The sequence below is a fragment of the Pristiophorus japonicus genome, chromosome 3, assembly GCF_044704955.1.
Source record: "Pristiophorus japonicus isolate sPriJap1 chromosome 3, sPriJap1.hap1, whole genome shotgun sequence".
In the NCBI taxonomy this organism is placed as follows: domain Eukaryota; kingdom Metazoa; phylum Chordata; class Chondrichthyes; family Pristiophoridae; genus Pristiophorus; species Pristiophorus japonicus.
The window spans coordinates 293,918,699-293,942,659 of NC_091979.1; the positions used below are offsets into that span (position 1 = coordinate 293,918,699).

General features: G+C 44.1%; 1 protein-coding gene across 2 annotated transcripts in view; it reads left to right on the forward strand.

The window, feature by feature from the left end:
* Positions 1-23,961, forward strand: part of btaf1 (BTAF1 RNA polymerase II, B-TFIID transcription factor-associated) — a 215,145-nt gene that overhangs the window by 153,086 nt on the left and 38,098 nt on the right. For both annotated transcript variants that reach the window (XM_070876808.1, XM_070876809.1), the window contains exon 25: positions 3,095-3,243. In XM_070876808.1, coding sequence (XP_070732909.1) covers positions 3,095-3,243 — 149 coding nt within the window. The remainder of the gene's footprint in view (positions 1-3,094; positions 3,244-23,961) is intronic.

Sequence of the window (23,961 nt, forward strand, 5' to 3'; positions counted from 1 at the left end):
CTCGCGTGGCATCGTTACCCCTGTTATGTTCCTAACACAGATGAGACTGCACACAGGGAGGTTAAAGTAACAGTGACCTCAGTCTTTATTAAGACACTCCAGAGTGAGGAACAGGCCTTAGGGGCCGGCTTATATACAGTGCTCCCAAGGGATGCTGGGATCCCTTGGGACTTCAGGGGATGCGCTCCCTGGTGGCGGAACATGGGAGTGCATGCTTTACAGATAGACAACAACCCCCTCCGTAACTATCACTGATAAGGCAATCTCTGATCATTTCCTTATACTGCTCTCTACCCATATTCCCCTCCCCAACCCCACTTCTTTCTGTGTCCCCCCTGGAAGAAACACTCCCTCACGACCCTTACCACTGCACTTTCAAATTTCCAACTATCTAGCCTTTGGCCTACAATTCTTCGTGACATTTCTGCAACTACTGAGTTGGTAAATCACTCCCTCTCCACCAACCTTGATGCCCTTGTTTCCACTAAAACATTCCCCTTGGTAAACTCCTCATCGCCACTCCCTTAAGTCCAAAGGACACAGACTTGAATGTCTTTGGTGGACAACTGGTTTAACCATCCATCACCAGATATGGCTGGATCATATCTGATCCTACTCTCCATCATTACAACTGTCCACTATTCTAAGGTAAAGATAACACCCAGCTTCTCTTCTCTTTTCACCGCAAATCGTCTTCTCTAACCATCTTACCCTGCATCCTCCTCCCTCACCTTGAATAATAAATGCGAGGAGCTCATGGACTTTTTTGTTAAAAAGATCGAGGACATTAGTTTAACTGCCTCTGCTAATTCCCACCCTTCCCCTAGCCCACCAGGCCTAACTTCCTCTCAGTTTCCCTCTGCCCTAACCCTGAATTTGTATATTTCTCTAGTTTCTCTCCTATATCCCCTCGTGCCCTCGCAAAGCTCATCTTGTCAATGAGGCCAACCTCCTGATGTCTAGACACTATTCCAACTAAACTGCTGAGCATGCAACTTCCCTCCCTGGCTCCATTTTAGCTGATATTGTTAACCGTTCTCACTCCACAGGTACTGTCCCCCTCTCCTTCAAATCTGCCATCAAAAACACTAATCCTTGCAAATTATCACCCCACCTCCAACCTTCCTTTCCTCTCCAAAGTTCTTGAATGTGTTGTCGCCTCCCAAATCTGTGCCCATCTTTCCCAGAACTCCTTTTGAATTCTTCCCATCAGGATTCCTGCCCCGCCACAGCACCAAAACTACTCTTACGAAGGTCACAAATGACATCCTAATTGACTGTGAAATGGTAAACTATTCCTCCTCTTTTTTTCTTGACCTGTCTGCAGCCTTTGACACAGTTGACCACAACATCTGCTCCAATGCCTCTCCACCTGGATGGGACTGCACTCACTTGGTTCGATTCCTATCTTTGCAGCCATAGAATCATTTGCAATGGCTTCTCTTCCCGCACCTTTACATTGCAAGGAGCTATCCCTCCTATTTATCATCTACACGCTGCCCCTCAGTGACATCATCTGATAACACAGTGTGAGTTTTCACATGTACGCTGATGATACCCAGCTCTACCTCTCCTCCACCTCTCTCGAATACTCCACTGTCTCTATACTGTCAGACTCTAGCACTGGATGAGCAGAAATTTCCTCCCAATTAAATATCGGAAAGACTGAAGCCATTGTCTTCAATCCATGCCACAAACTCTGTTCCTTTGCCACCGATTCCATCCCTCTCCCTGGCAACTGTCTGAGACTAACCCAGTCCGTTCACAACCTTGTTATATTTGATCACGAGTTGAGCTTCCTATCTCGTATCCATTCCATCACTAAGACTGTCTACTTCCACCTCCGTAACATCGTCCTCTCCACCCTTGCCTCAGCTTATCCGTTGCTGAAACCCTCATCCATGCCTTTGTTACCTCCAGACTTGACTAATCAAACGCACTCCTGGCCGGCCTCTCTACTTCTACTCTCTAAACTTGAGGTCATCTAAAACTCTGCCGTCCGTGTCCTAACTCGCACCAAGTCCCGCTCACATATCTCCCCTGTGCTCGCTGACATACTTTGGCTCCCAATTAAGCAATGCCTCGATTTTAAAATTCTCATTCTTGTTTTCAAATCTTTCCATGGCCTTGCTCTTCTGTATCTCTGTAATCTCCTCCAGCCCTACAATTCCCTGAGATCCCTGCAATCCACCAATTCTGGCCTCTTGAACATCCCCAATTTTCATCGCTCCACCATTGGCGCCCGTGCCTTCGGAATTCCCTGCCTAAAACTCCAACCTTTCGATTTCTCTTTCCTTCTTTACGGATGCTCCTTAAAACCCGTCTCTTTGACCAAACTTTGGACATCTGCCTAACATCTCCTCATGGCTCGGTGTCAAATTTTGTTTTTTGATAATGAAGTGCCATGGGGCTTGATAAATGGTGCTATATAAATGTAAGTTGTTATTGAATATGGTTCTTTATAAATTGTTGTACTCGACATTTGAACCAATGCTCTTGTATGAGTTAAAGTTAATTTCCTGAATTTAAAAAATAAAAGTGCGGTTTCTAGTTAAGTTATTAGATTCCAGCACAGGTGATTTGATGTAAGAAGAGTGTGGTTCAGAAGTACTATCCAAATGTAATTTGCCACAAGAAATTTTTTTTTTCTTTTACATTCTCTGCTTTCTAAGTCAAACTTTGAGCATCATTTTCACTTTCAGTGATGACTGACGTGCTGACCGAGCAACATTTCTTTTGTATCCTGTGTGACATATGTTTGTATCAAAACATCAAATTGGTAGGATGGCCTTGAAATCCATATTAAACTGTTGACACCTAGAGGGGAGGGAATGTTCTGAAAGGTTTTACTAAGTATCCCCAAATTTTATAATTATGGTTTTAAGTTAAAAAGAACATGAGTGTTTTGTACAGGTCTCCAAATTGTGTTAAAGTTGGAATGAATATTAAATTACTCTCTTGGCTATTCAAATAAGTATCTTGACTATCCATGTGGACAACGTTTAAGAAAATTTCAATGGAGTTGATTTCTAAAAAAATAATCGAGTGCTTTAGGTGAGAATGATGAAAAAATTTCCTTAACGAAAATTTACAGGTATAATGGAGCAACTTGATGTAGATATCATCCCGTACATAGTCCTGCTGGTGGTACCTGTACTTGGCAGGATGAGTGACCAAACAGATAGTGTGCGGTTCATGGCTACCCAGTGCTTTGCAACATTGATTAGGTTAATGCCACTTGAGGTAAGTTTTGAAAAGTTGTATTTTTGGCAGCTATTAATACAAATGCATGCAACACAGAACAAATAAGATCGTTCTGTCCAATGTAGTCTGGCCGTTTATTGAATTGCGTTACCTAAAATAACTTAAGGTAACATTTGTAATAAATTCAAACTAATTTACTTTTATAAACCAAGTAAATTTATTGTGAGTTGAGATATATTGCACAATGATATGCTTGGAGATTAAGTTATGCATGTGTGACATTTTACAGGTGAAAAACCAGAATTCTGAAAAAATTAATTCTGGAAATATGTAGCAGGAACATTAGCTTCTCTAAAGAGAAAAGATAATTTGATGCTTTGTTGTAAATCTATGTCTTTTACAGGTGCTAACCAAGCTACTGTATATTCCCAGCATTTCTGTTTTAGAATCACAGAATGAAAGAGCACAGAAGGAGGCCATTCGACCCATCTTGCCTGTGCCAGCTCTTGGTAGAGCAATCCAATTAGCCCCACTGCTCTGCTCTTTTCCCCATAGCCCTGTAATTGTTTTGTCTTCTGCATCCACCACCCTTTCAGGCCATGTATTCCAGATCACAACAACTGGCTGTGCTTATTATTTTTTTTAAAAAAGGTTCCTCATTTTGCCTCTGGTTCTTTTGCCAATCATCTTAAATCTGTGTCCTTTGACTACTGACCCCTGTGTCACTGGAAACAGTTTCTTTTTATTTACTCTATCAAAACCCTTCATGATTTTGAACACCTGTATCAAATCTTCTCTTAACCTTCTCTGCTCAAAGGAGTACAACCCCAGCTTCTCCAATTGCTCCACATAACTGAAGTCCTTCATCCCTGGTGTCATTCTAGTAAATCTCTTCTGCACTTTCTTTAAGGCCTTGACTTTCTTTAAGACCTTGACCTCATTCTTAAAGTGTGGTGCCCAGAATCGAACACAATACTCCAGTTGAGGCCTAACCAGTGTTTTATAAAGATTTAGCATAACTCCCTTTTGTACTATGGGGCCGAAATTGGTCGTCCGCCCATTTCTCGGCGGTGTGTCGTTTCATACCACCAGGTACCGCTGGGGCAGAGTGCTGGCAAAATTGGTCCGGGTGGTCCTGAGCGGTGTCAGCGGAGTGCGACGGACAGTCTGCTCTGGCGGTGCAGGGTAAGTTGTCTGGCATGCTGCTAATATCCCTTTATAGATCCATAGGGCTCAAATTTCCCCAAGAGTTGCCCCGCTTTTTTTGGAGCATGTAGCTTTTTTTGGAGTAACTTAAAAATCGCAAATTTCCCCATTTAACTTGCTCCAGTGTAAGTCAGTTAGTTAGGTTTTGTTTTAGTTTCATTTTTTTTCTCCAAAAGGGGGCATGACCAGCCACTTACACCTGTTTTGGCCATAGAAGCAGATTTGGCCAGCTGAAAGTTACTCCAAACTAACTTAGGCCAGTGTATGTGGGCACTTTTGTAGGCACAGAAAAACCTTACCTACATTTAAGAAATCAGCACAGGTAGCCAGAGATAGGGGGGCGTGGAGGGAATGGGGGGGGGGGGGCGGGTGGAGAAGGTGAATGAGAGGATTCCAAAGCTTTAAAGACCTTCACAACATCAGCACGACAGCTGCACAACGTCATCACACATAAATGAAAGATAAATCAGCTACAGAAAATAGGGCAGTCCTACCTTGCCGACTGCAGAACACACTGGCTAGCCCTCCCGCCAGGGCTAGGGGCGACAGGCATGCATGACTGTAGGGGTGAGTGATTTTAACTTTTTACAGTTGACCCTAAATGTTGCGTGGTCCTAATGGAGGATGATTCAGTTTTGATGCAAAATATCTTTTATTGTGAATTTTACAGTGCACTTCAACGATACAAACAACAACAACATCTACAGCAGGAAAGAAAGTCTGCACCCATCCCTCATCCACATCTCGGGGAAAGTGCACTTTCTTATAGGATCGGTGATGGTGATTGAGGGGGGTTGGGGGCCCTGCTTGGGTCTGACCGGAGGCTGGTGCGTGGAGTGAAGTGGGAGTGGCATTTGAGTCTCCGGCCTTTGTGCCCTTATTGCAGAAGCCAGCTCTCTCATGACGTCTGCACACCCTCTGCAATGCCCGCCCTCAGTTCCCGTCTTAATGCAGAGATTTCACCCGATAGTGTGGTGACCTCATCACGCACCCCAGTGACGGCCGCCACGAGTGATCTTGTGAGGGCATTGGTGGTCTCACCCAATTAAAAAACCTGACTTACTTCTGCTGAGGGCTGCCTCTCAGGAGAGACTGGTCGGCTTCTCCTTCCCCTTGCCGTGGGTCTATCTAGTGGCACCCCTCCAGTGCGAGGCGCAGGCTGGGCTGGTGGGGCACTGGGTGTCCCAAGATGTATTTCCCGACCGCCACTCGGACCCGCGATCTCGGATGGTGTGAACCCATGGAAGGTTGCCGAGGAACTAATGGAGAGTTCTGGCTGAGATATGCCCTGTGATATGTCACGATCAATATCGCTGTCAGCATTCTCCTGAGCACATATTTCCATGGACCCCTCCTACCCCCACCAGCCTTGGTCTGGAGCGCACGCATCTGCATCCTCAGGATCTTGAGGAGTGTCGTCGTCTTCTGCTAAAGTCAAATGGTTAGCAGCACAGGAGAGGGCAGGATGGGTGGCATGAGTAGTCTCACATTTAGCAGGCCAGTCAACAGGTTGATTTGAAGGGCCACTTACCCTTACCCTCGCGTGTGGGTCCAGCTTGTGCAGAGCTGTTTTTCTGTCAGAGCAAGGCAGCAACCCTCTATTCCAGGGGTGTCAGTTGGTGCAGATTTGGCAGACCTCCTCCTATTCTAGTTCTCTCCCTCTTGTGGGCCAACTTCTTCTGCAAAGATGAAAATATAAATTTTCAGACATGGTGCGCTTCTGATGGGACACATGCAGATGCTCATATTTTCCACTGCAATTCAATTTAAAGATGAAGATATTACTTAAACTCAATACTTGACCAACATCCTGCCATTTCTTCTTGCACTGGCTTCCAGATCTTGCATCTTGACCCCAGCAGTGAATTCTTCGGCAACAAGGTTCCACCTTTTCCTCATTTCCTTGGGGGAGACCTTTGACGGACCACTCTTGCTGATATCCAGCTCCAGCCATTTCTTCTCAATAACCATTACTAATTTCTCCACTTCCTCGTAGAGGAAATTCTTGGTGGTTCTTGCACGCTCTTGCGCCATTTGTCTATTGGACTCAAACGCAGGTAATGTTCAAAGATCACACTTGCATCTCTCTTACACCTATTCAGCACTCCTTTCCACTCCCTCAGCCACACAAAAATCAATATTCTGACCTCACCTTTTATATATGCTCCATAGCCACTTATCCTGAGGGCACTCTCCCTTTAATTGGCCGCTTGCCAAGCTTCCTGTTACACTGCGCATGCACGCAGACTGGAGCGCCCATTGCACATGCATGCACACAAACAGTGATGAGTGCCCCTGCCGGCACTGCACGACACGCTGGGCCCAAGCCCCCCCCCCCTCCCCTACCAGCTGTGCTGCGCAAGCGCAGCCGAAGCTCCACACCCGCCCCCCCCCCCCCCCACACTCTGCTGCACGACGCCGATGGATGCGGACAACGAGGGAGCAGGTAGATTTTTGGCGCTTTTTCTCCTCCAGGAAGTCGGCACACCACATCGAGATACGCTGCTCTAAGCGGCTGTGGAAATTTGGGGCCATAGAAATTTAAAGCACAGAAGGAGGCTATCTAGGCTGACCAAGAGCTATCCAGCCTAATATCACTTTCCAGCTCTTGGTCCATAACATTGTAGGGCTCGACACTTCAAGTGCATATCCAAGTTCTTTTTAAATGTGGTGAGGGTATCTGCCTCTACCACCCTTTCAGGCAGTGAGTTCCAGACCACCACCACCACCATCACCCTCTGGGTGAAACAAAATCCCCTCGAATACCCTCTAAACCTCCTACCAATTACTTTAAATCTATGCCCCCTTGGCTGTTGATCCCTCTGTTAAGGGAAATAGGTCCTTCCTAGCTACCCTATAATTTTATACACCTCAATCAGGTCTCCCCTCAGCCTTCTCTATTCTATAAAAAACAACCCCAGCCTATCCAACCTTTCCTCCTAGCTAAAATTCTCTAGTCTAGGCAACTTCTTCATAAATCTCCTCTGTACCCTCACTAGTGCAATCACATCTTTCCTGTAATGTGATGACTAAAACTGCACGCAGTACTCTAGCTGTGGCCGAACTGTATAGTATTTTATACAGTTCAAGCATGATCTCCCTGCTCTTATATTCTATGCCTTGATTAATAAAGGCAAGTATTCCGTATGCTGCCTTAGGCACCTTATCTACCTGTTCTGCTACCTTCAGGGATCTGTGGACACTTCTCAGTGTCCTACCATTCCCTTGCCTTGTTGGCCCTCCCTCACATTTTACCCGATTGAATTCCATTTTCCACTGTTCTGCCTACCTGACCAGTCCATTGATATCTCCCTGCACAACTTTCTTCTTCGTTATCAAGCACATGGCCAATTTTTGTATCATTGGCAAACTTCTTAATCTTATCCCCTACATTCAAATCTAAATAATTGATATATACCACAAAAGCAAGGGACCTGTGGAACCCCATTGGAAACCGCCTTCCAGTCACACAAACACCCATCGACCATTACCCTTTGCTTCTTGCCTCTGAGCCAATATTGGATCCAACTTGCCACTTTGCCTTGGATCCCCATGGGCTTTTATTTTTCGTGACCAGTCTGCCATGTGGGACCTTGTCAAAAGCCTTGCTAAAATCCATATGGAGGTACCCTCATCAACCCTTCTTGTTAGCTCCTCAAAAAAAATTCAATCACATTACTCAGACATGACCTTCCCTCAATAAATCCATGCTGACTGTCCTTGATTAATCTGTGTCTTTCTAAATGAAGATTTATCCTGCCCCTCAGAATTTTTTCCAATAATTTTCACACCACCGAGTTTAGACTGACTGGCCTGTAATTGCTCGGTCTATCTCTTTCTCCCTTTTTAAACAAGGGTACAACGTTAGCAGTCCTCCGGCACCACATCTGTAGCCAGAGAGGATTGGAAAATGATGGTCAGAGCCTCTGCTATTTCCTCTCTGGCTTCTCTTAATAGCCAGAGATGCATTTCATCTGGGCCTGGGGATTTATCCACTTTCAAGGATGCTAAACCCCTTAATAATACTTCTCTCACCATGTTTATTTCATCTAATATTTCACACTGCTCCCTGATTGCAATGTCTACATCGCCCCTCTCTTTTGTAAAAACAGATGCAAAGTATTCTTTAAGAACCATACCCACATCTTCCACCTCCACACACACATTACCTTTTATGGTCTCAAATAAGCCCTACTCTTTCTTTAGTTATCCTCTTGCTCTTAATGGATTTATAAAACATTTTTGGGTTTTCCTTGATTTTGCTTGCCAATATTTTTTCATGCTCCCTTTTTGCTTTCCTAGTTTCCCTTTTGATTTCACCCCTGTACTTTGTATACTCTTCTAGGGTTTCTGCAGTATTGAGTGCTCGATATTTATCCTACCCTGTATGCTCCTTGACATCCACGGGGCTCTAGATTTGTTAGTCCCATTATTTTTCTTTAAGGGAACATATTTGCTCTGAACCCTTATGATCTCCTCCTTGGATGCCTTCAACTGCTCTGACACCGATTTACCTTCACATAGATGTTTCCACTTTGGCTAAATTACATCTCCATTTAGTAAAATTGGCTTTTCCCCAATTGAGAACTTTTATTCCTGGTCTAGCTTTGTCCTTTTTTATAACTACCCAAAATCTAACTGAATTATGATCACTAGCACCAAAATGCTCTCCCACTGGTGCCCCTTCCACCTGCTTCATTCCCTAAAACTAAGTCCAGACCCGTCCCCCCTCTTGTTGGACTTGCTACGTTCTGGCTAAAAAAGTTCTCCTGAATACATTTTAGGAATTCTGCACCCTCCATACCTTTCACACAAATTCTATCCCAGTTAATATTAGAGTAGTTGAAATCCCCTACCAATACTGCCTTTTCTAGGGCCACTTCCTTAAGTACTCTGGGATGCAGACAATGAGGATAGGTTGGGCCTCTATTCATTGGAGTTCAGAAGATCTTATCGAAACGTATAAGATGTCACGAAGGAAGACACAAATAACCTTCCGGAAATACTAGGGGAAAGAGGGTCTAGTGAGAAGGAGGAACTGAAGGAAATCCTTATTAGGCGGGAAATTGTGTTAGGGAAATTGATGGCATTGAAGGCTGATAAATCCCCAGGGCCTGAGTGACTAGTGGGGTGCCGCAGGGCTCAGTGCTGTGACCCCAGCTATTTACAATATACATTAATGATTTGGATGAGGGAATTGAGTGTAATATCTCCAAGTTTGCAGATGATACTAAGCACTAAGCTGGGTGGCGGTGCGAGCTGTGAGGAGGACGCTAAAAGGCTGTAGGGTGACTAGGACAGGTTAGGTGAATGGGCAAACGCATAGCCGATGCAGTATAATGTGGATAAATGTGAGGTTATCCACTTTGGTGGCAAAAACACAGAGGCAGAATATTATCTGAATGGTGCCAGATTAGGAAAAGGGGAGGTGCAACGAGACCTGGGTGTCATGGTACATCAGTCATTGAAAGTTGGCATGCAGGTACAGCAGGCAGTGAAGAAGGCAAATGGTATGTTGGCCTTCATAGCTAGGGGATTTGAGTATAGGAGCAGGGAAGTCTTACTGCATTTGTACAGGGCCTTAGTGAGGCCTCACCTGGAATATTGTGTTCAGTTTTGGTCTCCTAATCTGAGGAAGGATATTCTTGCTATTGAGGGATTGCAGCGAAGGTTCACCAGACAGATTCCCGAGATGGCAGGACTGACATTTGAGGAGAGACTGGATCGACTGAGCCTGTATTCATTGGAGTTTAGAAGGATGAGAGGGGATTTCATAGAAACATATAAAATTCTGACGGGACTGGACAGGTTAGATGCGGGAAGAATGTTTCCCAATGTTGGGGATGTCCAGAACCAGGGGTTATAGGCTAAGGATAAGGGGTAAGCCATTTAGGACTGAGATAAGGAGAAACTTCTTTACTCAGAGTTGTTAACCAGTGGAATTCCCTACCGCAAAGAGTTGTTGATGTTAGTTCATTGGATATATTCAAGAGGGAGTTAGATATGGCCCTTACGGCTAAAGGGATCAAGGGGTATGGAGAGAAAGCAGGAAAGGGGTACTGAGGTGACTGATCAGCCATGATCTTATTAAATGGTAGTGCAGGCTCGAAGGGCCGAATGGCCTACTCCTGCACCTATTTTCTACATTTCTATAATGAGGGGCTCGACAAGGTGGATGCAGAGAGAATATTTACACTCATAGGGAAAACTAAAACTAGAGGACAATGGGCTCAATTTTCCCCAAAGCTGTGTTTTGGCGTACTTGAAGAGAAACGGCCATTTTTTGGGGCCCAAGTACGGCAAAACAAATCATCCAGTTTCTCCATTTGATTTCTTCATTTTGGCGCCACCTAGCTTGCCGTCTAGTTTTGGGGGTGGAGCCCAAGATCTGCGCCAAAAAGATTGGGTTGCCACGGTAACCAGGGACACAGTGCGGGCTGAGGCTGGAAAATCAAACATACAGTCAACTCACAGAAACTTGCACAAGCACATTAAACATTGCAGCAACTTACCTCCATTAAATTATTAGTGTAATGACAAAAATCTCCCGTTCCTATCCTTGGCCAACCGGCCTCCACCTGGTCCCGGCATCTATCCCTAGCCGAAAGGCCTTCCCATCCTGGTCCCCACACCTATCCCTGGCCGAATGGCCTCCCGATGCTGGTCCCCACACCTATCCCTGGCCGAATGGCTTCCCGATGCTGGTCCCCACACCTATCCCTGGCCGAATGGCCTCCCCCTCCCAGTCCCCATACCTATCCCTGGCCGAATGGCCTCCCGATGCCGGTCCCCCCCCACCTATCCCTGGCCGAATGGCCTCCCCCTCCCGGTCCCCACATCTATCCCTGGCCGAATGGCCTCCCGATGCCTGTCCCCGCACCTATTCCAGGCCGAATGGCCTCCTTCCTCTTGGTCCCTGCTCCTAATTATGCCTGAAAGTCTCCTCCCCCCTTCTCGCCCTCTCTCCTGCTGCTATCCAGGCAGCTTCTGCGCTGATTTACTTGCCTGCGTTGATTTTCTTAACTCACCAGAAGGTTTTTCTACAGAGGACACATATGCCGGCCTAAGAAGAATTGGAGTAAATCTGAGCTGGTCAAACTTGCCTAAATGGCCAGAATTGGCGCGGGCAGCAGGTTACGCCCCCATGACTCAAAAAAAAAACGAACCTAAAAAAATTGTCACTGAGTTACGCTGGCGCACATTGATTGGGGAAATTTGTATTTTTTTAACTTGGGCCAAAAAACAGTGCAAATCACTGGGGAAAATTGAGCCCATAGTCTCAGAAGAAGGGGCTGCCCAATTAAAACTGCGATGCGGAGAAATTTCTTCTGAGGGTTGTAAATCTGTGGAATTCTCTGCCCCAGAGAGCTGTGGAGGCTGGGTCATTGAATATATTTAAGGTGGAGATAGACAGATTTTTGAGCGATAAGGGAATACAGGGTTATGGGGAGCGGGCAGGGAAGTGGAGCTGAGTTTATGATCAGATCAGCCATGATCTTATTGAATGGTGGAGCAGGCTCGAGGGACCAGGTGGCCTATTCATCCTATCTCATGTTCTGGATTCCTTGCATTGAAGTATATACCATTTAGCACTGCCAAACTCCATCGTTGTCTATTTTCTAACCTTTGTTTACTTTGCCTTCCAAAGTCGCTTACTAATTTTCTGCCTTCCAATTCCAGCTACTTGCTTTGCTCTCAGTGCTGCTGTTCAAGCTGAATGTTTTTCTTTGGAGGGGAGGGGGGAGGGGGGGGGGGGGGAGGGGGAGTAGCGGTGCTTATGGACTGGACGGCCAAATCCTTTTTTGTTACTTTGAATTCGGTGCTTTTTTTACATATTTGCTAAGTATGAGCTTCAAAATCTACATGAACTGCTTTACAGTCTTCCCTGTAATCTGTCATAATACATAAGAATGACAGATTACAGGAAAGACTGTAAAGCAGTTCATGTAGATTTTGAAGCTCATGTCATCACTGAGATTGTGACTTTACATAGTGCAGTTTGTGAATGTTTACAAAAAAAAATACATTTTTTAAATGACTTGAAGAGCTTATGCTGTTTCGAACGGTTGCTGGCATGGGTTCTTAAAATTTCTTTAAATTTCAAAAAGTATGTTAAAAATAGCCCTCATCTTTGTTTCCCATAAATGTATTGTTTTTATGCCTTTGATTTGATATTGTAGGGACCAGCACAACAGATAGAATTGGCTACACTGTTCATTACCATCCAAGGTGAATTAAGGTATTTAGGGCTAGAAATTGGCCAGGATTGCGCCCATTTTAACATCATTTTTTGGCGTTGTGTTTTTTTGACATTTAAAAAAATTTCCGTCATTTTCCGATATTGGCGAGAGAGGTTTAGCGCCAGCATTTAAAAAAAAAATAACAACTGCCTTTTTTCAAAACCGTTTTTGTGATGTCACTCGGCGTCAAATACTTCAATAGCGCTCAATGGCCAATACCACCATTTTTAAATACTGCGAAAAATACCGCCCAAAAAATGCAGGTCTTACCACATTGGATTCATGACGAAACTGGCACTAACGGCGCCATCTTGAAAAATGGAACTACAGTTCAGTAAATTAAAGCATTTGGAGGGAAGACTATGTTTTACACTGAGGTTTTTAGTTTATACTTGTATTTAAGGACATTGAAAAGAATGGGGCCTATGCTATCTCTGCCATTATTGCTGGCTGCTTTTGCTGTCGAACAGAGACCTGGAAGAATGCTTATTCGATAGCATTATCAGCGTAATCAAGGCAGTTGCAGACTTACGGGGAGGAGGCCTTATCCCCAACGAGTTTTCAGGGAGCAGTGCTCATACCTGCACCTGTCTGAGGCACAGTGCATTAGAAGGCTGCGCTTTCGAAAAGAGGTGGTCACAGAGATATGCCAGCTCATAAAGGCAGACCTGCAGCCTACAAGTGTGAGGACTGCACTGCCCGACGAAGTGAAGGTGACTGCGGCACTTGCCTTCTATGCCTCCGGCTCCTTTCAGGCATCAGCAGGGGACATATGCTCCATCTTGCAGTTCGCTACATATCTCTGCATTCGCCAGCTGACTGCTGCACTGTTTGCACACAGGAAGGACTTTATCAGCTTACCAATGACCAGGGAGGCACAGAATGAGAGGGCTATAGGCTTTGCACAAATTGCTGGCTTCTCCAAGGTCTATGCACATCTCCATTGACTCTATGCACATCGCCCTGCGAGCATCTTTTCAGGATCTGGAGGTTTACCGAAAGGGATTCCACTCGCTAATGTATAGATCGTCTGCGACCATACTCATCGCAACATGGCAGTAAATGCAAAATATCCAGGGATCATCCACAATGCCTTCATCTTGCATGAGAGCTCTATCTCTCAGCTGTTTGAGCATCAGCCAGAAGGCCAGAGCTGGATGCTGGGGGACAAAGGTTACGGGCTCACCACTTGGCTCATGACCTACCCCCCCCCCCCCTGCAACCCTCAGACAGAAACCAGGCATCGCTACAATAACAGCCATATAGCCACACACATCGTTGAGTTGGAGTGCTGAAGTGGCGCTTCCGATGCCTGGACCACTCTGGAGGCTGCCTGCAATACTTCCCTGACCAGGTTGCTGAGTTCACTGGTGTGCTGCATGCTACACAACTTTGCCATGATGAGGGGACAGGATTTGCCACTGAGGATCACAGAACCACCTAGAGAGTGAGGGGGACGAGGAACCCATGCCGCCACCGCCACCACCCCCAGGACGACAGGGGAGGAGGCCTCGTGGAACTTTTGCCACTGCATGAGCCTTGCGTCAACAGCTGATAATTCACCGCTTTGCATGAAGGCTGATCGGCACGTTTCATCATTAACAGTCCATTGTATCCCACCATGTTAACTATTTCTCCGTTATTCTGCGAATGAGACAAAAAATAATTTGAAATTTATTAAACATTTGTACTTTAATGCAACTTTCTAAATGTTCATTTTGTAACTTTAATAACATTTTTGAGTATTAAACTTTCCAATTGTAATCGTCACTTAAATAACAACAAACCGACCAACCAACAACAAAAGAACAGCAAAACAACAACAACCCCTACAGCAAACATCCTTCGGTTGCAGCCACCTTCCCCCACCCCCCCACCCCCGTTCATTCTTGCCCTTGGCCTTGCCCCTACCCCCGGTGGTCCCAAGATGTTTTTAGCAACTTGGCCCGGGTGCTGCTCTTGGGAGATGCTCTTGACGTAGGAGATGCTAATCGAAACCCTGGAAAAGCTGGGGCTGCGGAAGGCCCGGCTTCTGAGTGTTGACCCTGTTGCATAGCATCTGCTCTTGTGGCACACACAGATATTCATCAAAGCACTTATACGTTTCTGTGTGCATTTAATACAGTGCTCTATTTAATGTCCCTATTACTTTACTTGCATGTTGTTCATCACAAAAACATTGAAGTGCAGAAACATCTTTTAATATGTCAAAAAGCAGTCTTTATAATGTGTGACGATCAGAGCCTAGCAATACCAACATGTGTCATATTTACAATTTAAGTAATTGGAGTGCATAAATAAAAATATTATCTACTCTGACTACCCTGCAATGGTCGTGCCACCTCTTCCTGCACTGGAGATAGATCCTCTTGATGGAGTCCACTGAGGAAACCTGTTCTGCCACATGTTTCCACACTTGTTTCATAGCAGATGAGTGCAGTTTTCCACGACCCTTCCTTGCAATCTTCTCCCCAGCATCCAACCCCCCACCCTCAATTTGCTCTCTGCAGCATTGATCAGGGCCTCATTTGTGACATTTGTGAATTTCCTGGCCCTCTTCCTTTCTGAATCACCCTGCATTTTTAGTTTATGGAACACTCTGAAAATGGCTGATTCAGCCCTGGGCGTACTATGCATTCATGAGCGCACCCATCATGTGACCAGGAAGGTACCAGAAAGATCAAAAGAAAAAAATGAGGGGGGAAAAAAAAATTTTCTGCATATGCGCAGAACGGGCATTATTTTTAGTGGCAAAAAATTCAATTTCGTCACACAAAAACAGCGCAATTTTTTCGCTTCGCCAAACGTTACAAAACGTCTGGCCAATTTTTCGCATTTATTTTTTGGTGTTATTTCGGCAGGGGGGGGGAAGTCATTAAACGCGAATAGCACCAAAAAACAGTGCTATCGCAATTTGGCCAATTTCTAGCCCTTAGTCTTTGAATGGCATGAAATGGAACATTAGTCATTAACGAAGTATCAATGTACAGTACTAAAGCAGTGTATGCCTTCCCATCCTTGGGCAGCTGTCCATTGATTATTGTAGGATGAAGTTACTAAAGTTCCTAAGTAACTCTTTAGGGTTAGGTATACAAGACAAACATTTTATAAAGAGTTAAGCTTCAGTGGAGCTGATTTTGAAGGGAACTGTGTGTCATTTAGAGTGAAAAAAATGTACAGGATTTTTTAGTACCAGTTTAACAACCTTACAGCTAAATCTTATTTCAAAATGATCTTCAACAGGTGAGCTTTTTTAGGTAAGAATCCCAAATATCTCCAATCTAAGGGGAGATACTCCTTAAGGTCTGCATTACCTGGTTAGCAAACTTGGTGTCGAGCTTCAACTCAAGGATACATTCTGTTTTTTCTTCTTCTTTTTCATGTCTTCACACTCTTCCCTTGGACAATAGTATAAAGTAGTGGAAGGATTCACCGCTGGTTAACAGTGTGACAGGTCACAATGTGAACGCTTATTTCACGCTGTAACCATCTTTATACCAGCTGATAGGGTGGTTAATCCTATACAGCGGGAAGGTTTTATAAGTTCCCACAACCATATGATGAGCGATGGCTACACACACCCACTGAACAAGAGTATCCCACTGGATAAAATCCCAGAATTTAGAGCCGGATCTCCAGTCTCGACTCGCTGGGACTGTCTGGAGCGTGGTTCGAAGTGTGCACCTTCTGACTCAGAAGCAGGAATGTTACCACTAAGCCAAAGTCTCTCCCCCATTGTATTTGTTACAAGAATAAACGTAAATAACCATGCTGCTTATCAAGAGACTTGATATGCCTCCTGAATGAGCATTGCTTCATGAATGCATATATATTGGGGGGGGGGGGGGGAAATTGCAGTCCGAGTCTTCCTTCGGACGAACGCCTCCGACCCAAAATTTTTTAACGAAAATACCTTGTGGTCCCGGAGGAATGTAGGATTCCGGTCGGAGGCCTCCATTCGTTGCGCAGGTCCCCGTTCGTACGGAAATGCTGGAGTGGGCCTGAACCACCAATCACGAGTTCCCATCACTATTAATGAGAAAACCCTCCTAAAACAAGAAACACAGCACAATAAAGAAAAAAAACACCGATTTAAAATTAATTGAAATTAAATGTAATTACAGTTTTTAGAAAAAATATATATTTTGGGGACATTTTTAATGTGTTTTAATGGGGTTAAAAATAAACTTGCCTTAATGGACAGAGTTTTTAATATAAAAATGAATGATTACATTTAATTTTTATGTTTTAAAAGTGTTACTCTGGTTAAAAATAGACTACGCCTTTTACGCCAGGCATAAAAGTTTGAAGGAAATTCACTGGACACGAGTTGGGCAAATAGCCCAATATCCGTGCGGATGTCCTTCTCCTGGGGTAGATTCTGTCAGAAGAAATCTTAACAGATCTGAAAAGCCGGTTCTCAGCGCATGTGCATCGTACCCCAGGAACCGACTTTTGTGAGGCCCATTAATTCTTTGCAGATTCTTTCAATCTGCAGGATATTACAGTCTAATCTTTGGAGTTTTCCTTTGAAGACTAAATGCTGAGGCATCCTTTCTTGGTTTTCAACAAAGCTTTAGCTTCAGCGTCCATGTCTGATCTGCTGTCTATGCTAAAAGGGTGTTTTAGTACTATGGGCTAGACTTTTGGCAACATACCGCTCGATTACAGCCCATTTTCTGCCCATTTTAAAGTTTTTAGACCAATACCATCCATTTTTCATTTTGAGGAAACTAGCGCCCATATACCGTCGCGGTAGTTTCGGCAGCCTATTGCCACCGGCGGTAAACTGAACCGCCTGCCCATCAGCTGCAGGTGATTTTCCATGCACTTCGACATGCACCGCCCAAATACCGCCCGGCACTAATTTTGGCATTTAGCCGAAATAACGTCTAAATTACCGTCAGCATTTTCTACTGCCCTGAAAAGGCTGCACTTACCTGACCCTAACCCAGCGGTATGGACACCATTTTCTTAACGGATGTGTTTGAAGAAAAGGCTGCTTTTACTTTGTAGATATAATTTAAATCATTTTTGAGTGTATTTTAGGGGTGCTTCAAATCAATACTTATAATTTGAGGGTATAGTAGAGTATCTATTTTAATTTTATGCTTGTTGAAGGAAAATTGATTAAGTTTTGACAGTTTAGAGGACTTTTAAAGGGATGGGGCCCGCAATTTCTCAGCTAGTATTGCTAACTAATTACATGCTGCAGAATACAGTTGGAAGGAGGTTTATTGAAGAGCATTATGTGCCCAAAGAGGTGGCGGAGACCTTACACCCAACGCATTTACAGGGATATGCGGCCATACCTGGACCTGTCTGATAAAGCGTGCGTTAGAAGGCTGCGCTTCCGAAAGGAGGTAATCAATAAGATATATCAGCTAATTAAGGGAGACCTGCAGCCTACCAACACCATCAGAACAGCACTGCTCGTTGAGCTGAAGGTGACTGCGGCACTTTCATTCTATGCATCAGGCTCCTTTCAGGCATCAGCTGGCAACATTTGCTGCATCCCTCAGCACGCCATACATTGCTGCATTCGGAAGGTGACCGAAGCGCTTTGCGCACGAAGATTTGACTTTATACACTTCCCAATGACCAGGGTGCAATAGACTGTACGCACATCGCTCTGCGAGCACCTTTACAGGATGCAGAGGTGTTTCGGAACTGAAAGGTATTCCACTCCCTGAATGTGCAGCTCGTCGACCACAAGCAAATAATCATGGCAGTAAATGCAATTTTCCAGGGAGCATTCATGATGCGCACATCTTGCTTGAACGATTAAGAGTCAAGTTTAAACCTTAAAATGTCCATTGTTTGCAACCCTTGTATTGATTGTTGACCTCTCATTTAGTAAAAGTGAGTGAGACACTGCAGAATAATTAAGTATAAAATTTTATTGACGAGGGTTTTTTGTCAAGTAAATCAATAAATAAATCTTTTTAAAGTAAATTTGAAACACATTTTTTTAAATGTACAATATTGAAAAAATTAAACAGACATTAAACAAACACCCCAAACAGTAAACAATTTTTAATTACAAAAAAACCCACAACACCTGCTGCCACCCCCCCCCCCCAAAAAGTAAACATTTCATCAGTAAGAAAAACACCCACAACGTCCCCACAAACAGTAAACAAAATAGTAATCAATTTTTTATTAACAAGTCTACCTGCGACCACCACCAAGTTCTTCCCCCCCCACCTCACCCCCAAATGTTTTTGGGCATCACTTACCCCTGCCCAAGTTGCAACCAGTGCCCCAAGCGCTGCTGCTCTTGGGGGGGGGGGGGGGGTGACTGTGGCAGCGCTATGTGTGGGGAATCTGGAGAAGGGGGAGGGTCTGGCGACCCCTCTTCGGAGTCAGAAGTATCGCCATGCTCCTGACTCCCATGTGCTGTCGACAATGGTGTTACAACACCTTGGGGTTCAATATCGTCTGCCGATTCCAGCGGCTGCCGCATGGTTTCCACCGAATCGCCGATTCACCGTAATCAGCGCCGCCATGTCCTCCGATTGGCACGCCATGTCCTCCGATTGGCACGCTGATTGCGCTGCGGTGTTTCTGGCGAGTGCACTTATTGCCTTGAGGAGCTCTCGATCTATGTCGACACTCGCCCTAGACAGTGCAACCGTGTCCAGGTCGGCGTCTGCCTGTCTTCGAGCACGCCTGCGCTGCCGAATCCGCCTCTACGGATTAGGCACGGGGGTTACAAACAGAGAGACAGACTATTATCTGAATGGTGACAGATTAGGAAAAGGGAAGGTGCAAAGAGACCTGGGTGTCATGGTACATCAGTCATTGAAGGTTGGCATGCAGGTGCAGCAGACGGTTAAGAAAGCAAATGGCATGTTGGCCTTCATAGCAAGGGGATTTGAGTACAGGGGCAGGGAGGTGTTGCTACAGTTGTACAGGGCATTGGTGAGGCCACACCTGGAGTATTGTGTACAGTTTTGGTCTCCTAACCTGAGGAAGAACATTCTTGCTATTGAGGGAGTGTAGCGAAGGTTCACCAGACTGATTCCTGGGATGGCGGGACTGACCCATCAAGAAAGACTGGATCAACTGGGCTTGTATTCACTGGAGTTCAGAAGAATGAGAGGGGACCTCATAGAAACATTTAAAATTCTGACGGGGTTAGACAGGTTAGATGCAGGAAGAATGTTCCCAATGTTGGGGAAGTCCAGAACCAGAGGTCACAGTCTAAGGATAAGGGGTAAGCCATTTCGGACCGAGATGCGGAGGAACTTCTTCACCCAGAGAGTGGTGAACCTGTGGAATTCTCTACCACAGAAAGTTGTTGAGGCCAATTCACTAAATATATTCAAAAAGGAGTTAGATGAGGTCCTTACTACTAGGGGGATCAAGGGGTATGGCGAGAAAGCAGGAATGGGGTACTGAAGTTGAATGTTCAGCCATGAACTCATTGAATGGCGGTGCGGGCTAGAGGGGCCGAATGGCCTACTCCTGCACCTATTTTCTATGTTTCTATGTTTCTATTCGGTGTGGTAGGGAGGGTCAGGGTGACATTTTAACGCTTGTATTGCGCAGACATATGAAGAGGCGCAATATTACTGCATTATATATCACCGAGAGACACTACATGCAATGAATATGAACAGAATTTACAGAGACTGCATGGCATTATAATAATATTTCATGGTGGTCCCAGGATTACATTACATTATAATTTATACATTCTGGTCACATGACTGCACGGCCCGGGGATTATGCGTCACTTATGTGGTGCCAACACCGGATCTGCACCCCTATGGGTGGTTGAGTGATCATGCGCCCCTGTGAGGGCTGCGGCCAGGTCATCCAGGTCCATGAGCTCTTCTAGCTCTGCAGGACGACCTCCAGTGTGCCTACACTCACCTGTTAAAAGCAATTTTTTTTTCTGAAAAGATGACAATAGCATAGTATAAGATCATTGCTCAGGTACCAGTACCCACCCAATGCCTTTCAACACTGTCCCATTAATGCACCATTTGCATGCAAGTGATACAGCACACGGATAGACATCCACAATTACCCACCCCCAATGCCTTTCAACACTGTCCCATTAATGCACCGTTAGCATGCAAGTGATGCATGATGAACACATCTTATTAATTACAGGAAAACAATATAATAACATAGTTTATAGTAATAATGTGTAACACCAAGTTTACCAAGCATTACAAAATCACAATATGACAGTTTTACATTTTAAGTAATGAGTCGGTGCATGATTAAAGTTAATACTTACTCTCTCGGCAGAAACAAGCTCGTTCCAACACTTGCGGCACTGGATTGGCCCCCGACAGACCTGGGCAACTGAGGACACCGCCTCGGCAATCTCTGCCCATATTCTTTGATAGACATGGGGACTGGGCTTGCAATGACCACCCTGGGTCAATTGGTCCCAATGTGCCTCCACTTCGTGGACCAAGGCAGCTTGGGCGTCCACTATGGACCTCTTTGCCATCTTCCTCCCTCCTACCTTATCCTCGACCCTGACCATTAATTGCTCTTCCATCATGATTGTTTTTTTATATTAATATTGCTAATATTTATTTCTGATGGTTTATATTATAGTTTATTTTGTATGCACAATAATATGCTCAGCACACGAGCTAAATAATTCAATATTGTTAAATATAAGTTTGGAATATAAGTTCACAATGAATGGATTATCAACAGGCTGCTCAACAGTTTCTCCTCTCTCTCTCTCTCTCAACTGCGCGAGCGTGGGCTGACCCCCGACTGCCCCCGCCCCCCCCCCCCCCCCCCGAAACGCGGGAAAGAAAAAAAAACGCATATTGCGCAGTGCGGCTTTTGCAGCAGAAGTCGGCCTTACAAGAGGGATGATACTGTACTGCCAGGGGAAAAAAGCCAAAACTAGCGGCTTTTGATCTCGGCGGTAATCGGGCAGTATTGATAACTCTAACTTCATACCGCCCGATTACTGCTGCGATACGGGCAGTACCGGCAGCAAATGGAAAGTCCAGCCCTATATCTTTAAGGTTAGCTCACAGAAATATAAGTCAAATCTATCTCTGTACTTTGGGAATAATGGCAGTAGTCATTTTTGTAACCTTGTAGTCAGTTCATTGAGGGATCCTTTACATACCACAAATATGTTTCTATGATAACTGGAACATAAGAGAACAAGGTCCCCTTTAAGATGTTTTTGATTTTACATTGGGAATTCTGTCCATCTGATCTATTTGTAAACTATAATGAAATGCCTGCCTAGGATGATGTGCAGTGATTTTCATCAGCTGACTACTCAGTTACTGCAGATTGGTTATTAAATAGTTATTTTTTTTACATTAAAACAATCTCTAAAGACTTCAACATAAAAATTATACCAAATGCCTTTATTATTGTGAACAGGTTTTCCTGTATTTTTGAAGCGTAATGTGCTTTCTGTGCGATTTCTGTAAGCATTAAGTATGAAAATTCACAGATCCCCATGAGTTTCAAAAGGTGTTGGAGTTAGACATTAACTAAAATTAACTGACTTTTAAAACTTCAACACAAGCTGAAAGGATACATTTAATGGTTTCATGCCATGTTAAATCATGGCATTAACTGTTGGTATTTAGAAAAAATAATTTTAAATGCCTCTATTTTCATTACCTCTGTTTGGGTTAATAACTACATTTCATCACCAAACTTGAGATGTTGGTTATAGCCTTAGGAAGCAGAGAAATGGTTGCAACTATAGAACGCTCCTCATTTTGCAATATTCTCGTAAGTTATATTGTAATCTTTCACTTTCCTCTCCATGTTTACTCCTCTCAGAGGGTTAACATTTTGCAAATTCAAATGACTACATTTTGAATGTGAAGAATTTGCTATTCAAGCACTTACCAGCAGATGGTATTGGTGTGTTACTATAAGGATTCATCTCTACTGAAGTAATATATAAATAAACTAGTGACCTAGAATTGCATTTTTTGCTTTTGAAAGGAGGTACAGTGTATTGGTGATCTAATATCTTGTATATACAACATGATTTTTTTTGCGGGACGGAGGCAGATTTTAAGTAATCAATGTGTGGGATTTACTATTGGGGAATAGATTACCGTTTCAATTTTAGACACCCAGTGCTTGCACAAAGTTCTCCAATTTCAGTCATAGTACGACTAGATATCAAGTAAAACTTACTTTGCTTTGACCCAACAAATACACCTTAGCCATAGCCCCAGTCTTGGAAGAATGTACTAGTATGAATATTTCCATTTCTCACACCAGTCATCCTTGTGGAGCCCTCTTTTCTTTTTCAAAATTAATGGGCCAGTTTTGTACTATGAGCTCATGCCCACAAGATGCTGAGTTGAAACTGCCAAACTCATTACATTCGCAACCAGCAGAGAGGTCATTCAAAGATTTGGTTGCACAGATTTCTTGACGGTAACCATTTTCTAAAGCGTTTTGCAGCCCTTTCCAGAAATGATGCCCTTTCCAGAATGTCTTGTATGAAAGAAGCAATCTTATTGCATCCCAATTTTTCCTACAACACAACAGTATATCATTTGGGACATTTATTGTAGCATTTTGTTTGTGTAAACGGTTTTATTAAAGATTGCCTACAACATGCACTGCTGTTTTTAACATCAGTAGCTGGAAGTTGTGTATAAATGGTCTGGGGTAACTCATTCTGGATTTTTTTTTTTCTTCCCATCTTTTGATGGGGAGCTACCTAGCCTCCAATCATTGTACACTCTGACTGGGGAAATTGGTGTAAATACCATCACGGTGCTGTGAGGTCTCTGCTCAGGCTTTTAACCCATGTAATAATATGCATTATGCTGAACTTTGTTCTGTAAGGCACCTGTATCTCCATTTTTTGAAAATGCTTATTTTATGTTCTGGAGTAGGGAAGAATAATGAAAATGTCAATTGATGTCTGGGAAATCAGTTTATAATTTAATGTAGGGAAATGTGGAAACCAATTTGTGCACAGCAAGGTCCCACAACAGGAATGAGATAATGACCTAGTGAGGTTGGTTGAAGGATAAATATTAGCCATGACATGGGGAAGAACTTCCCTCAGTACTGCACTGTGGAGTGGGACTTGAACCCACAACCTTCTGACTCTGAGGTAAGAGTGCTACCACTGAGGCAAGGCTGACACCTATGTAGGATTGTTGCAGCCAATAAACACAGGAGATTTCTATTTCATGAATTGATTGAGCTCAGGTCCCAGAGATGAGAGTTAGGGTTTAACCCATTGCACCACTTGGTTATCCATAGATTTACACAAAATTTGGTTCAAGTGTTCAGATAATTACAAGTTTCAATTCATGGTTCCCTG